The 17,624-nt window shown below is 30.9% G+C and overlaps 1 protein-coding gene across 1 annotated transcript in view; it reads left to right on the top strand.

The window, feature by feature from the left end:
* LOC132712924 (venom factor-like) overlaps positions 1 to 15,460 on the top strand; it is a 61,599-nt gene extending 46,139 nt beyond the window's left edge. The window contains exons 26-37 of the mRNA XM_060695359.1: positions 3,806 to 4,025; positions 4,456 to 4,611; positions 5,308 to 5,498; positions 6,905 to 7,072; positions 8,062 to 8,149; positions 8,488 to 8,568; positions 10,085 to 10,193; positions 11,192 to 11,290; positions 12,089 to 12,199; positions 13,954 to 14,043; positions 14,210 to 14,351; positions 14,898 to 15,460. Of these exons, the coding sequence (XP_060551342.1) occupies positions 3,806 to 4,025; positions 4,456 to 4,611; positions 5,308 to 5,498; positions 6,905 to 7,072; positions 8,062 to 8,149; positions 8,488 to 8,568; positions 10,085 to 10,193; positions 11,192 to 11,290; positions 12,089 to 12,199; positions 13,954 to 14,043; positions 14,210 to 14,351; positions 14,898 to 15,012 (1,570 nt within the window). The 3' untranslated portion in view covers positions 15,013 to 15,460. The remainder of the gene's footprint in view (positions 1 to 3,805; positions 4,026 to 4,455; positions 4,612 to 5,307; positions 5,499 to 6,904; positions 7,073 to 8,061; positions 8,150 to 8,487; positions 8,569 to 10,084; positions 10,194 to 11,191; positions 11,291 to 12,088; positions 12,200 to 13,953; positions 14,044 to 14,209; positions 14,352 to 14,897) is intronic.
* The last annotated feature ends 2,164 nt before the right edge of the window (positions 15,461 to 17,624 follow it).

Raw genomic sequence — 17,624 nt, forward strand, 5'->3', positions numbered from 1 at the left:
GAAAAGAAAATTTGAAGCTATTAATTTACGTGATGGCACTTTTTGATAAAACATGACAAACCGTATTGCAATGTCTACTAGTAGGTTTCAAATTTCCCTGAAACAGTTTTTACTTTTTTTGTTACAATTAAATCAATGATTTTAAAGATCAGAACATTGATGATCATTTTGAAACCTTTTGGTAGTTATAAACGCGTATTGTCCTATGACAAAATGGTCCATGGTGCAAACTATGAAACTGAGATATTATAATGCTATTACTTAAAGTATAGAGTATCATTAAATTTATTTTCTTTTTGACTGATATTTAATCCAAACTTTTCTTTTATTTATAGGGAGCTACAGAAGCAGGACATTTACTCCTTCACTCAGCCTTTTTGTTTTAATAAGTCTGTTGGGTGTAATGTAATGCAGTCGGTATAAAAAAACATTTTAGTTTCATTATCATCATCATTATTCATCACCATTCATATCTCTAGCACCACAACTTGGCCAACCATGACCATTATCATCGTCGTCGTTATAATCACAATTTTCATATTTCTATATCATATAAATTTGATTGTGTACAAATTTAATATAGGTGATTCAAAAATAACTGGTGCAAAAGATCGAGAATGGCATTACAAATTTTGTGTAAAATAGACCGACTTATCATTGAAGCCTCCGGAGCGACTGGTTAATTATACGCATACCTTAATCATCACCTTTTATACGGTTAGTCATATCCTTCTGTTAGTTACCTAGATTTCAAAAACTATGTTATGTTTATAAACCTTCATTTTTTGCTCGTGTGAAATTGTCAATTAAGTTAAGGTTCTATTACTTTTTTAGCTTCGTCAATGAGAATTTGAACATTACCAGTTTTTTTCCCGGGGAAAAAAATTTATTGGGGTATAAAAAGAAAAGGGCCCTCAAGGGAAAAAAACATTGGCACGTTTTTATGGCATGAGACATTTAAACTTTTGTAACGTCGTTCGGTTGTTGATTGGCTGTTTTTTAGGAAATTATGGTATGGCCTTTTGAGTCATTTTAAAGTTTCCCTTTGAAATTTTTTCATGAATGTTTTCACGTATCTTTTAACCCTTTTCTTTCAGAGTTTAAAATCATATATTGATTGGAACAAAGTATCTGAAAATTTGAAACTTGGGTGAAAACCCGACGTTTATCTTGCAAAAACCCCATACCTTTCTTTTCTAAAAATGAAACATGTGAATTTAAAAAAATGTTTGTGTCGATTTTGTTAAATGGGGAGTAATACAATAAAAAGTGTTGCCATGTGTCAAAATTTAATTTATCAAGTGTAACCATATAACCACATCTGAATATTTTAAGATTAATTCGAGAAATCATGGAAAGGAAAAAACCATAGAATAATTATTTTGTTGATAATAGCATTTACTTTTATGATTGTCAAAGCGTTAACAATGCATTTAACTACTGTAAGTAGTTTCTGATCAGATATTTTTTTTACTTTCTATTGGTCCAGACTAATATTACTCGGTACCTTAATTAATTGCCTATTTAAACTGGTCCTTCGGTTAAATAAATTTGTGCTGAGCAATCGACCTACAATAAAATTGTGTTAACTAGTTTTGTTACCTACACACAACTTATCCCTTAACAAGTATTTGCTGAGCAATCGATCTACAATTAAATTGTGTTAACTAGTTTTGTTACCTACACACAACTTATCCCTCAACAAGTATTTCATCTAAACTTTACACTCAGGTATCATCAGTACCAAGTCTAATAGAACAGGTTTTATGATTTTAAACAAGATACGACCTTTAATACTTTATAAATAAATTTGTCCGGACTACTTCTATTATACATGTACTATTTATGCATTTTGAATGAAATTTTACATGATTGAATAGATTTTCAAGTTATTGCGCATATGCAACGTTTTTTTTCGGCCGAAGGCCGTCTGATTTCACCTTGACTTTTGCTAAAATTAACAGTAAAGAAATGAATATAGGCAGAATTTTCATTGGTCATTTTAACAATAATAGCCTGTTCGAATAATACTTTAGAAGAGCTTCCGTTATAGGTAGAGGTATGTTCGATTGCGTGATGGCAAGAAGAGTTGGAAAAAGATATGTCAGAATAAATTTAAAAACAAAATAATGATATTTTCTAGATGTTTCTAACAGCTTTTCAATAAATATATGAAATAAAATATGACAGATCGCCTTTTTGATACGTTTGCGTTCGATTGGGGTTTTCTTCTAAAAGGGTTTGTATTAAAATTCTTTTGAACCGGTTACGACGATTAAAAAGAATTTCGAAAATTTACTTGCAAAATTTCCTGGGTTTGTGTAAATATTATAAATTTTTTTTTTTTAAAATTCCCTTTTAAATCAAAATTTCCCTTTTGATTTTAAAAAAAAATGTAATAATTTTTTTTAAAACTAAAATGCAATTTTAAGGGGGGGGGGGGAAAATGGGGGTAAAAAATGAATAAAAAATTTGGGACTCAAAAATTTGTTTGCGGGAAGCATGGTTAGTGAGATTTCCATGAAATTAATTTTCTTCGCGATTTTTTTAAGGGAATTTTTGTTGCTTTTTTTTAGTTACGGCTTTAAAAAAAGGGGTTTTTCTGTTAAAATTTTTAGGATCGCCTGTACACAGCATGAGGCACCTTTATTAAATTTAATAGATGATTGAAATTCAAATTTAGTTTTGCCGTTAGTTTTCGGTTTTTTAAATAAAAAATTTACGAAGCCCCAAATTTCAAAACCCCAATAACCCAAAATATTTTATGGGGTGAAAATTTTCCCGATACAGGTTTTATGTTGATTTTGTTTTACAAAAGGGATAAGTATGTTTGCTCTGTTGATCCTGAATGATGTGTCTTGAACGTGAAACTTTAAACTTTTATTTAAAATTTAAATTTAAATTTTTTTTTAATTAACCTTAAAAATTTATTTATAAACAAATTTTTATGTGGGATCTTTAAAATATAAATTTTTTTTTTTATTTTTTAAAAAAAAAAGAATAAAATATTTATTTTCTTTTTTAAACTTTAACAAAATTATATTTCATTTTCCTTTACTCATAAATCAATGCATGGATCATCTTCAAAATTGAATTAATGCATATTTCTTTTACGTTTTGTATAAAATTTAGGCTCTGCGTTTTCATTAATTTGGAAAAAAATGCTAGCTTATTATTTTGCCCGTTTTTATATATAAAATCAATTATCTTAAACCAACTTTGCCTCGTAAGCCAATGAATGGGTATTTCTAATGGTTGTTGTTAAATGTTGTTATTGTTGTATTTATCTAAACCTTTAAAGCAGCTTGCCTCCAGATTCATGCTTATTTTCATTAAAAATTTTGAATATGTATTTAAAAGTAAAATATTTTGAAGTGAACAAAGAAAGTAATTTACATTTCAAACTACGTAAATTATCAAAAAGAGATCAAAACATACATAAATACCTCTTACTGCGTTAGTAATGCAGTAAATCATAGTGATTGATATTGCAAAATCAGTCATAAATCGCACATATCATGTAAATAATTAATCAAATATTGAATCTTTTTACTTTTCTCAAGATCTTAATACATTTTTCTAAAGATTGAATTTCTTTTAATGTTTTGGCTCATCTGGAGGCGTGCAACTTTAAGGTAGACTTAGTAACTGTGCCACATTGTATCCCACAAGACAGATGCATCATCTTTCCTATAGAAACATTTTATTGAACTCGCTTTAGAAAAGTCAAACAAAATTGTAATAGAAGGTCATTAGTGATACAAAACAAGAAATTAAAAAAGTAGGATAACTTTACACTTTAAAACTTTGTGTTTGGTCATTGTTTTATATGCTTTTCAATTTCAATTGCAGAAAATATTTACTGGGCAAAACCTGGCAATAGTGCGACAGATGCTTATGCTGTTGAAACAACGGCTTACGCTCTTTTGGCAATGTTGAAGTTTAATGACATGGCGAAGGCTGCTCATATTGTACGATGGCTTACGTCTCAACAAAATGCACAAGGCGTTTTTAAAAGCACACAGGTATTTAAAGTTCAAACGGAAAGAGACATTTGGAATGTGAAGAGTTATGTAAAGTCGGCAGAAATAAAGGGAAAAGGCAAAAATAATAGTTCTTATACTTATAATATAAAGTTTAAGGAAATTGTGATTCGATTTAATTTCATTGGATGAGAAAAATGTGCACTCCAGGCTGATCAGGACTAGAATCCGAGACACTCCTAAATTTTTTTTCAGCTCTTTACTATCTATTGAAATACCTGACTTCTTAAACATTAGATAGTGAACACTACATTGTTCTATATATTCTATAACATAATACATATATTGCGTATTTATGTGTTTTTATTTGTGTTAAGAAGTTATCAAAGTTGTAGTAAGCAAGTATAAACGTAAATTCGAACACTTTTCATTTAAAACTTACATTTTTTTCTTCACTATTTTAATTTGATAGGACACTGTGGTTGGTCTGCAAGCACTTTCCCAGTACAGCATCAGGACGTTCTCGCCGTCTGTAGACCTGAAAGTGTCGTTTACCGCAAATGATTGGCACGGACAACAATTACCTTTAAAAAATGAAAAGTTTAAACTACAAAAAATTGCTGACAAGGTATTATGTATTAAACTTATTTTTATTCAAATCGTCTTGCGGTATTATAAAGAATAAAGCGAATGAAATATTCATCTTCCGCTACATAATTCATGTACATTAACAATGATTACCAAATATAAATCTCTTGTATCTATTAGTATATTTATTTATTTGGTTGGTTTGGGTTAAATGTTGCACCAACACATTGAATGTACTATGGCGAGCTTCCATCTTTATTGGTGAAGGCGAACGGATACGTTAGTACAACCGACAAGGTTCTGTAAGCTAGCTGGATAACAGTCCCAGACTGGATTCGTGTGCATAGGAAAGCGGCCATGGACGCCTCTATGAATGCATATAAAATAATATTTGCTCAATAATGCAAAAGACGAACATTCAAGAATCGTTGATATGACTTTCATTAAATGCGTTCACTGCATCTATGGCCATTGCTTACTCATGTATACAGATACTAAATGAGTCAAAGGTGGCCATAGTATGTTGCTGAAGAACGGTACTTGCGTATGTTAAGACATAAGTGACGTTTTGCTAATTTTGTCTCTAGATACGATTTTTTTGTATTTTTTATTTTCCGAAAGTGAAAGCTTTGGAGCTGTAAATTGTAAAAATTGACTTTCTAATTTGTTTTTCTCTGCTTGTTTGTGTCTTATTTGCATTTTTTTGAATAAAACACTGTTTAATTTTTTATTAAAGTTGCCAGTTGAAAAGGGTGACAGTAAATTGAACGTGTTGGTGACTGGTACATCTGGAAGTGGAAGAATGAGGATTGAACTACGTTATAACCGACCTGCTAAGAGCAACGAAACTTGCCCGTTTGATATATCAAGCATTGATGTGGGCGACGTATACAAGCCCGTGAGTGATCGAAACATATCCATACTCGGGTAAAGCTTCACTATGTAGTAACATGACTTATAATTTATTGGCAATTTTAAGCATCATTTTGCAAGAAAATGTTTTGCGTTCTCAAAGTTTGGCCGGTAACTTTATACCCTATTTCTATTTGTTATTTCTACTTCTTTTCTTCTTTATGCTACTTCTTAAAATAGCTTACTCGTTTATAACTTAACCGTCAAATATTTATATATAAATTCAATATTAATATTATAGAATTATAGTTATAGCAGCTTGTTTTGACAAGCACCGTGTTGATACGGGAATACTATTTTAGGGTTGTTGAGCATTTGCTCCTTTAATTTTTGGAATAAAATAAAATGTCTTGAGTCAATTTAAAACAAAAATCAGTAAGCTTGTAAAATAATCATTCTTCATCGCTGAGTCTCTTGTAAGTATTTTGTGGGTATCAATCCATATGCAGGGAATAAAAAATCGACCTTGAATGTATGTCCCAATCTAAAGTTTGTCGAAAGTATATTCAAGTTTCATTTGTATCACTCCTGTATGTCTTACTCAATGCAACATGGAAATTCTTTTCTAAATATATGAAATGCACTGGACATAATGATCATTTAAGAGGCTATATACTAGTAGTATACCCCGTTTTATACAAGGCAGAAACGTCTGACTGCTCTCGAACTAAAAGTTTCATTTCGTATAGTTTGACTGATTATATATTGAATCACAGTACTGGACGCACAAAATTTAGCTGTTCAATATGTAAAATATTGCATTTTATTCGGGTTTCATTTCCTCATGCAGTTCAAAGAATTATATATTAAACGCGTTTATCATTATTTCATCGTTGATATTATTTATCTGACACTCGTCCGTGTGAACAGTAACGATTGGTACATTTTTAATTCGTTTAAATTTAGAGGTGTTCTGATACATACATACAGGTAATGCTTATCCTTGTTGCTCTCTGTATATAGTCTTTTGAAATGGCTTTTATGTTTCTGTTTTGATATACGGAATCGTCCTCTGTATTATTGTGAACAAAACTTTCTTCTGTGATCATTTTCCTCATTTCCCTACACCTCACCCACTTCTCTCCATCTGTGATCCTTCTCTTGTCCCTCACACCCGTGATACCTTTACTTGAGCCCTTTCTTAGTCTTTCACCTCTCTTCGATTGTACTCCATTCCTTTAAATCGTCCTTGATTCCATCCATCTTTGATCAAATACACCCTGTTTAATTATCCTCCGTATGTTAACCGTTCTCTAATAACCTCTCCAATATCCTATTGTCTGTGATCCATTCTCTAAAACACATCCTCACTCAACTCCGTCTGTGGTCTCTTCATTTATACACTAACTCTCGTCACCTCCTCCGTAATCCACACCTCCTTGACGCTGCTCCGTCTGCAAACTTTCTTTTTTTCATTAAAGGAAATGTGACGTGTGCGGCAAATGTTATGCTAATCCTATAGTACCGAACTATAATTCGCTCACAACAAAGGCTCCTGTTAATGTAAATATACCGAATTTTGGGAGGAAAAAAAGGCAAGCTCAAGCCAATCTTGAAGATAACATGAAGTGTATTCGATTTAGTGTAAGGTGAGTTATTTTTATAAATCAGGAAATAGGTTTGAATTGAATTCATTGTCGTAAAATATTGCAAGAATCAGAACCGACAAGACATATTGATTCTACCATGTATACCGCTATATGAACTTATCTGCCGATGTTCATTAATAATTTCAAATGATACCATTGTCAAACTTAATTGAATTAGTTTAATTATGCTAGAATTGTGCTTGTTGTTGCTTAGACGTTAGCTTGAATATATCGCTACCGTTTATGAAGAGGCTTTATCAAATCGAGCCTGGAATAATATTCAATTTTAGGTTTGTTGGGGGTACATTCAGGTTTTCCTCTTTAACTTTACTGAGTATATCTTTTAAATATGCAAGTGTCAGGTTGGTTACTTACGGTAAACATTATTTATTGTAAATTCTATTTCTATATGCAAAATGAAAATAACTATTGAAATTTGTTGAATTAAATTCAGTGGACAAGAAATGTACTTGTTGTCATTGTTATAATTGTCGTATATCCTGACATTTTGCGACGCGTGAATGCACATTCTATAAATATTTGTATAAATAACGTTCTCTAAGCGATGTCTTTTCATACAGAAACAGTGGAAATAACTTAAGTTTATTTTCTGAAAGAGGTATCAAAAACAGCATGCAACATTCATGTAACAAGTTTTATGTGCGCTTGCGAATAGTAATACATGAGTTATGTAGTATACAGATCGAACTGCATTATGTTTCGATAACTGAGACGTTTTACTTTTATCATATAATTATTATAATATTTTATGATATGCAAAGTAGTTTCTTAAATGGATGGTATAGTTTGTGTTTTAATTGCTTTTGTACAGTCATTTCAAAATCAAACGAACCTAATTAAACTTTTGTTTATTATAATATAATGGATTAAGCGTTTTGATATCTTTAGAATATAAATAAAATTATGATTAAGCTTTATAGCTGATGTAAATTGATATTAAGTTTGTTTTGTATAAATTTTCTTTAAAGTGCACTTCCGGGCAACCACCATGGGATGTCTATGATATACTTCAACTTGGAAACTGACGTCACAGTTCTAAAAGAAGATATGGAAAAGGTAAAACAATTTTTGATGTTCGGAAAAATCTTTATATTTAAGTAACATTTTTTTATATATAATTGCGTAAACGGTGATAATCCTATAATAAAACACAAAAATTAATTAATCATAGCATTATTTTTTTCTCATTTGGCAAATGGTGTTAATACTCTCTCACCTGCTTACCGTATTATTTGTAATTGTATCACTGACTATAAACAGCGTTTGTGTGTTTATAGCTATTATCTAAACAAAAATTTCTTACTTACTGTTGTTATTGTTGTACTTTGGGCTTTACCTCTATATACAGAATCACCACGTGTAAAGCTTAATTATTTTACTGGGTATTGCTTCAGATCATCAGAGACAACGACAATATGGATGACTTTGAGATGCCAACTAATGGTAACGGATTGGTTGTGTTTTATCTTAACACGGTGATTATTGGCATTTAATTACATACAATAATATTTTTCAAACGTTTGGTATATCATTTTGTAAAAAATCTGATTTTTATTTAATGCCATGTCTTCTCAATAATGAGAGAAAGAAAAAGAAAAAAAACATACGAAAAAATCCATGTCGCGGCCTGGCTGCGTCTGAAGGTTGTAAGGTTTTGATTAGCCATCGCATTATAAGACTCGTTTATTAATTAATTAATTAATTAATTAATTAATTAATTCATTCATTCATTCGTTCATTCATTCATTCATTCATTCATTCATTCATTCATTCATTCAAAATTGTATTTACACTTTAAATGCTAAATAAATGTGGTAAAGATTATTTCTTTATTTTCACTCAATAATATAATTACATAAAACTGAAAATCTACCAAGTTCTCAAAGTACTACTATGTTCGGCGTTTTTACACCAAAATTGCTTTTACAAAATGTAAAAAGTAATTTATCAAAATTCTATACAATCAAATCGCCCCAGATCTCTAAGCCATACATTAAATTGGTACTACCATACTAGCAAAAATTCTTAATTCTGTTTTAATCTATTAAATAAAGATAGAAGATTATGATATGCTTTAAAAGCCTGTCCAGACAGACAGAGCCTTTATTGCTACTTTAAGATCACCAGTATATGAAAACTAGTAATTGATGCTGTGGTAAATATATATTACAACAAATTTTTAACCGTTTTTCAAATCTCTGGTAATAAGACTAAACCTTACCCTGTTTTATGAAAAGAAATGTAACTTAATGCAATAACCATTATTTTGACTATGCAATTATGTTCCATAAAAATTCCATGATACTTGTTACCACGGATTTATATTACATCCGTGTTGTTACTTAGTACAGATATAAAAAAACTCGTAGAGTATATTTTAAACGAAATGGTTGTCGACATTTTCCATATATAATAATGCTCGACAAAATTCAGCCGTTGCTCTGCTGAGACTCTTAAGGTGAAATAGAGAAAATGAGAAAGTCCAAAACGACAAAATTGAAAATGTTGCAAGCTCGGTTTGATTTGTTCATGGACGGTACTCTCAAGTGCAAACTACGGCCCATTCCCCCTAGCACCGGCTTAAGCAGAATTCAAGTTTTAAACATGAAAATGGTGAAAATTAGAATTTGCAAACATCCAAAGATGTGTTCATATGGCGGTTATCATGGAACCTTCAATGTGATACTAAGTTCGATTCCATGAAAAGCGGCGTGTGGTCCCTAAACGAAAAAACAATTGGCGGACTGAACAAAAACGAATTTTGAATTTTGAAAGGGGATCAGACATATCCGACAAATCTGACAAGATAGAACTTATTGGCATGGAGTAAAATGCCGAACTTTATAAACTTTGTAGACAGCTATAATGATTTCATTTACTTTCTGTTGTTCAGACATTAAAAACGAATCACATCAATGTTACTTTAAATAACATAACATATTTTACAACTCACTCTCTACAAACAATTTATATAGGATATTTATATCACAGCTGACGTCAAAGAGAAACGACTTTGTGTTCCGACTCGTGGATAATTTTGAAGGTGACAAAATGTCACGTCAACCTGTCTCGGTAGATGTGTTCGATTACTATGATCCAGGTATAATTCTTTGAGTTATCTGTACTGAGTGGTTAGTGTCGGTTTTTTCCAATTCAATCTTTTGGTTTTTGCCATTTTTGGTTTGAATCCCGCCAGAGACTTTAACAAATCAAAGTAATACTTCATGACGCTCTTCGTCAATTCGTTTTGACATATTTGCACGCAACTCAAAAACTCCTAGGAGTCTCAAAATTTACTAGCACATGTAGTATGTATTTAAAATAAAGAAACTAATTTTAAGGCAATTTATTGTTACAACATGTCCTGTTAAATAATAACAACTTCACAGCAAGTAAATGCAAAGCAGTATTAACTTCATAAACACATCTGGAAAAGATAGAAATACTTCGTTTTTTTTCTTTTACTTTGGAAAGTGTTTTTGAAAAATGAAATATATTTATCCCGGTGGGTGTATTTAATCGCTCATAGTGTACGTTTCTTCCATACTAGTTCAAGTTTCCCACTCTTCTTGGCAACAGTTAAAATACAGTTTCAAATAATAAAGACATACCTTTCATTTCTGTATTCCTGATTCGTTAACGAATTTATATTTTTTTTTGTATTCAAGTGATAATTGTAATAAAATTTAACACGGGGAAATAATTCACAAAATCAGTTATGTATATTAAAGATTCATATTTATTTAAGAATGGGAGTAATGGCCATGGCTCACATAACTTGCTGAATGCCGATTCGGCCGTCATTAGCCGTACCACAAATACTATAAAGATTTATTCCTCATGTAACCTGTTCTTTAACAATATTATGTGTGAAGATAATAAATGATTTCTTATTGTAAGTATTGTTTACAATGTGTACATAGATCACTTTCTTTGATTGCATTTCAATATTTACTATAAAATACATTTTCAAAAGAAATTTTCATCAATATTAGCGCATGAATCTGGAGGCATGCTGCTCTAAGAGAAACTCTAGATATTTCATCACTTACAAAAACTTAAATTTAGCTAATGATTTAATTGATTAATCTCTTGCAGATAAATATTGTCGCAAGATATATGGAACAGGTCCTAGCAAAGGTGCAGCTGTGGACTACAAATGTGACTCTAAAAACAAACAATGTCAATGTCTGAAAAGTAAGTAAAATATTGAAGTAGTTTAGTTATATTTCATTGTTGTTGTTGTTGTTGTTGCTGCTGCTGCTGGTGTTATTTTCATTTTTAACCAGGTTTTTAATAAGGTTTTACCACGGAAAACTCTGCTTACAAGATTTTCAAAGATAGTATTGGCTTCGAACAGCGGGACATTCTGCACACTTTTTTGCTACGTTTTCCAAGGGAATTTAACAACACTTTCATGTCTGGTGTTTGTGCCTTGACCACCTTTTGCCAAATTCTGTTCAGGCTCTTGCAAAACATGTTACCTTGGTGAGAGTAAATTCAAAAAGCCACTTAAAAAATCCAGTTGATTTCATTTCTTTTATTTTTCTACTGTTAGTAAGCGGAAAAAGCTATTTTGAAATCGTATATATTTTAGCTATTTTCTTACAGTGATCTGGTTAGTAATAAATGATCTGTAATATAGCATAAATACTTATATTGATAGTTATTAAAAAACATGCATGATAATAAACCATGAGATAATTATGTATAGATGTTGTTGATGAAAAGTATTAGATGCATAATCCAGTCCGGCATAGCTTTAAATAGCAAACGATAAAAAATTTGTTATAGAACAAAATATTATTTTCATCACGTAAATGTCTTGGACTTTAAAAATCAGAGAAAATGTTAACATCCGAATGATTCATTTCCATTGTTTTTTATATCATTTCTGAAATATTTATGGAAATGTGCTCATTGTTGACCAATGCGCTAGAGGGTATCGATTCCATGCCGATGGGATATTTTATATAATTTTATTTTATATCACAGGTTCTTGTGCAGTCTCAGTTGATCAAGAGATATTGAACTTGCTTAAGAACCGACGAAAGCCAGCTATCAAGTTGTTACAATACACATGTAACGTGGATAAAGCAAACTATGGTATGTTTGATTTATTATAGTACCATTAGATTCGCTTTATTTATATTTTAAAAGATTGACGTTTATACGTGTAAAAGTACGACGACACTGAGGTTTTTTTATATGACTGTACTAGAAATATCTAATTCGAGATGAACGTTGACTTCTTTTTTGTACAGGTCTAAACTAATAACTTGTGAAGCAAAAATCAGACCATTCGGTCTTTCCGTTTTTAACAGAATAATATTGTCATTGCAAATGCAGTTTAAGTAATCCACACGAGACGGTATGATTTTGTACCAAAATGAAACAAAGCTAAACATAATATTGACATCTTTTATCAAAGAAGTCCATATTAAATCCTGCTGAAAGATATGTAGAGTAAAATGTTCTTTGCAGCTGTATAATAAGTAAAACGAGCAATTTCTGGATAGTAAGTCACTGGAAAACAAAATAGTACGTTTTACGATATATATATCTCAGGCTTAACGTGCCTTAAAAAATCACAAATCATAACAGCATATTGAGAGCCTGAATTCAATATTATTGATATTTATACCTTTATACTTTTAAAGACTTTATATAATATTTCTATACATGAGAATAGATGAGAGCAACTTAAAGGATATCTTTTACGACATTTCCTTTTGATGATTTAGTCCGACAGAAAACCTTCCGAAAATATTATATAACAATGTATCTTTAAACAATATAACCAACATTTCTTTTAGAAATATCGTTTCAAGGAGTTGAATAGAATAAAGTTTGTTTTGCAAAATATAAAGATAAAGACTCATAAGTGATTTTTTCCTATCAAAGTCAAGCAGAATCTTGAAGCTGCTAGCGATACACTTCAATAAGACTTCTTACGTAAGGTGTAGTTTTCAAAAATACAGCTATTCGGACCCTTTGTATTATAATTCCTGTAACTTATACCTGTGTTAATAAAAGGTAGATTGAATTAAGACGAAAACAAACATTTGTTTATTCACCAAAAAAAGTTAAATAAATAAATAAAAAGTGTGTTTTTTTATTCTCATTTAAAGTAGACGGAAATTCGTTGAAACGAACAAGAAGTTGATATTATGATGTTATTATACATTGTTGAGTCCAATAATTAATTCTGTTGGACGGGTACTGTCAAACCTATATCGTAAACGGTGCAATGAATAATGACCTTATTTCACACCATTTTGCTGACAATTTGACAAAACTTTGTTGCTTCAAGTACAATAAAGATTTGATATTATTTTTGGACTGGATAACGATATGCATTTCATATACATGTAGACAGTATGTACTCTGAAAAAATTACAAGGCTATATGGAGTACAATATGTATTTGGTATTTGAGACGATAAATTGATATCATTGGTACAGTGTTTTTGTAAATGATATTACAATTGAAGAAACTTTCACATGTTGTATGACCCAACATCAATCTACCTGTCATTGAGCAAAGAAACGTTTATGCAACATTTATCAAATGACGTGTAAAACGATATAAAATTATTGAAATAATAACGAATATATAATCTGAACTATTTCTGCTTTTTTATAATTTTTTTTTGTATAAAAAAAGAAATTATTGATATACATGTATTTGCAATCAAGGACAACCGTAGCTATAAAGTACAACATAAACTGTGGTATTATTGATAAGACAATAATGATTATTTATACGTTATTCTATGTTAATGTATAAAGTGTTAGATATGTAAAAAAAATCAAATGATCAATTTCAGATAACACTGATTATATTTTCTTTGTTTACAGCCGATATAATCAAAGTTACAGATATATGGAACGATCCTGATTCTAAAAATAAAAGGGCATTAACTGAAGTCACTACTAGTATACACCCAGGTAAGTAAGCAATCATTTGTGAACTTTCGAAGGATTCTTATGCTTGTGTTAAAGTATACTATGTCAAAATACAAGTTTGATCTTTACTCAGACAATAATATGTAAACTCATTTAATAAATTATGTTTTTGTACTATGCTAAATATTTCAAATATTTTATAATAAAGGTGCCAACAAACATGCAAAAGGCGACGAATTGACGTTGTTTTGGAAATCAAATTGTCATTTTCCAGAGCTGGAGAGAGGTAAACAATACCTCATCATCGGAAAAGACGGCTTTAGAGGAAAAGATACAGATGAAAACGACGAGTAAGTTTCAATTTGGTAACGAAATAGCAAGCATAGTAGGGGATAAATCCCGTTTTAACTTGCATGTAATATAAATCCAAATGTGTGTTCATGGTAGCCACTTTCCGACAAATTAGTTACAATGCTTTTTTCTAGCCTTATAAAGACCAAATAAGTGAAATAAATTCATTTTAATTTTTATAGACGGCTGTCTTTCCCTTAGCATTGAACAGTTAATGTTTTCAAGGTACATTTTAGATAGCTCTTCGCAAAAGCATTCGCTCTCAAGATGTATTGGTTAAAGCAACTTAACCGACGTTATTAGATAAAAATGGAAATACAATAATAAGGGATACAACACTAGTATCCGAAACCTAAAAAGAGCAATTGTAAATAGGAGCTCAGAAAATCAAATCAATTTCAAAAATGACTTTTACAGTTCTACAAATATCATATGATGTCATATATTTAGCAACATCTACACATGTTGTTTTTTTCTTCAATCATTAAGTGTACATAAAAGGCCTGCTTTTTCTGATTGACAAATTATTCTTTTTTGTATTGTAGGTATGTGTACCCCGCTATGGGTTCCACTCTTTTGATCGAAATGAAAGGAAAATTGAGAAATGTCGTAAATGCTTATAAAAAATTTATCGGAAGGCAAGGGTGTTTGAATAAATAAAGCGGAATAAATCGACTTTTTGATGAACTGCCTGAAGTGTCATATCTTGTTTCCGTCTTCAATATGTCCACCAAGAGATGGGAGGTGATATTGTGAGGTTATATGCGTTTAAAAGTGATTGTGAAAACTTCTATATCTACTACACGCTAAAATCTGATGTGAAATTATACAAATAAATTATTTTAACAATTGGTTTGTTTTGAATTAGAATAAAGTTATGCATGTGTTTCACTCTTGAGATAACTCGAACAAAAACAAAACAAGTATATTGAAGTTCCTAGAAAACGGCACTGTAAAATCCAATTGATAAGCATCATTCGTAAGTGTAACGTAATTATCTGCATTCAAACTTTTGTTACATTCTGATTTAGTGCTCTCTGATTGAACAGTATTGTAGATATGACCATGTACCTTGCAAACATATTCTCAAATAAATAGTATTGAGAAATGTCCGACTTATTTTATTTCTCGTTTATTTGTTAGCCCAACATTATACATATTTACCGAGGTTAAGTTGAGCTGAATATACAGTCTACTGCATTTAAGACAACATGCCTCCAGATGAACAAAATATATTTAAGAAAATTAACCTTGATAAAAGTGTGCTTAAATAAAGAGAACTAGAACGCTTCATAATGTTTATTACAAAAATGGCCCAGATGTTCATAAAGAGTACCGTCTCTTATAACATGTCATTCTAGTAAAAGAAAATCATTAATTTCATTATTAATAAAAAACAAAATGCATAAAAATGTTACCTTATAAAAGTCTGCTGGAATGTGTTTCGGCAAAGTTTGTTACAAGACTTTCGATTGGTTTAGAGGAAACTATCTTCTTTGTCCTAATTGGCCGAAATGTGTTAATTTCATTTGTTAATATTTATATGTTTGTTAACGCGATATCAATAGTAGATTGAGCGACTTTTTCTAGCCCGGTTCAGGTAAACCTATGTATTAAATTTGATTAAATTTTATTTTGTGAGAGAAGGTAACAAAACAGATATTCTATATAGTATATTAGAGAACTCATATAAAATACTAAATTTGTCTAGATTTCGGCGGACATGCATGAATCTAGAGGTGTGCTGTTTTAATGGTGTGTGAATTAAATTCACCTGTTCCAGCCCGTCGTGAAAGGAAGAAGTAATAAAGTAATTCATGGTATCATGAACACTATCTTTTTTCAAAAGCATTAAAAATGGTCCGGTAGGTGTGTGCCCTTTCTGACATAATTTTATCTCTGGTTTGTCTCTGACCGGTACCTTGAATGTTTAACTTTGTTACAAAATTATAACAGCTTGATCGCGGTAGAACTAATGTTTGCATATAAACAAAAACACATTTCACATAGACATAGCTATGTCGAAAATTCGTCAGTGATCTCGAACAGTATGTTTCTTGTTTATCTTGTGTAGATGTTCTACTAGGCGTGTCACTTGATCTATGTCAAAACATCAAATGTTATGATTTTAGCCTCAGTGGAGTATTGTCTGCGTTTGGGCCTCAGAGGAGTTCCTTTAATACGATTAAGTCAATGATACATACAATGTATATGACACTGGGGAGGGCTTAATCTAATGTTGTAAGAACTTGTTGCCTTACCCATTTGCATTTTGATATATACTCATTATTTGTATAATATGTTAGTAAACATGAATTTAATGCAATAAAATATGTTTAAACTAATGTATATGACACAAGAAAACAATTCTTTGTATTAAAAAGTTGTAGGTGTGAATAAACATTAACTGTTTCAAAATATCAAGTAATTATTTTTCCTGCTTTTGTTGTTCTGCTTTGTTTATGTGAGTACATGTTCTACACAGTGGGCGTGTAATATACGATATACGATATACTTGTGTAATATACGATATACGATATTCTTGTGTAATATACGATATACGATATACTTGTGTATTGGTTGACTAAGAAATAAGAAAAAAATAGCTATGTTTCAATCTACTCGTATTGTTAAGACCATACATGCACCTTTGTTAGGTGCATGCATCTATGCAAACGAATATACATGTAGAGTATATCTAAGACATTTTTCGGAATTTTTTCTTATCTTTATCTAAAGACTTTAGATTTTAATTAGCTTCATCATCCTGAGAAGACATGGACACCAAAAGTAGGAGCTTATAAAGGCAATCTTTTAGTGTTTATCCGTTTATATTGCTTTTCGGAAATTGATGTCGTGAGAGTAATAAGTTAAGGGCATTTTCATAGGAACACAAAACTGTCTCAGTTTGGTTTCAGACTTGGCGCTTTCTTGGGTGTTTTAAAAACACAATTCAGATTTCTCTTATTTGATGGATAATAGTTGTCTTTACCAATTATCAGTGATTATAAAATGAAATTTTATGAACAGTTGTTTCATGCGCTGGAATACCCTATACCGTTCATGAAAGTAATGTGTTGATTAGTTGCGTTTAGGTCAGGAGTCAACAAAAAGATTATTACAACGTAAACACATCTGTGACATTGAAATGACGTAGTTCCTCATAAAGGCTAAGGGAATATTTCTCCACTCCTGAATAAGGCTTGCTCGAGTTCAAGCAACTCCTTCTGCCTCCCAAGTCACCAGATCTAACACTTGTGGGATGACTTGAA

This window comes from Ruditapes philippinarum, unplaced genomic scaffold (genome assembly GCF_026571515.1).
Source record: "Ruditapes philippinarum isolate M1 unplaced genomic scaffold, ASM2657151v2 ctg313_1_1_1_1, whole genome shotgun sequence".
In the NCBI taxonomy this organism is placed as follows: Eukaryota; Metazoa; Mollusca; class Bivalvia; order Venerida; family Veneridae; genus Ruditapes; species Ruditapes philippinarum.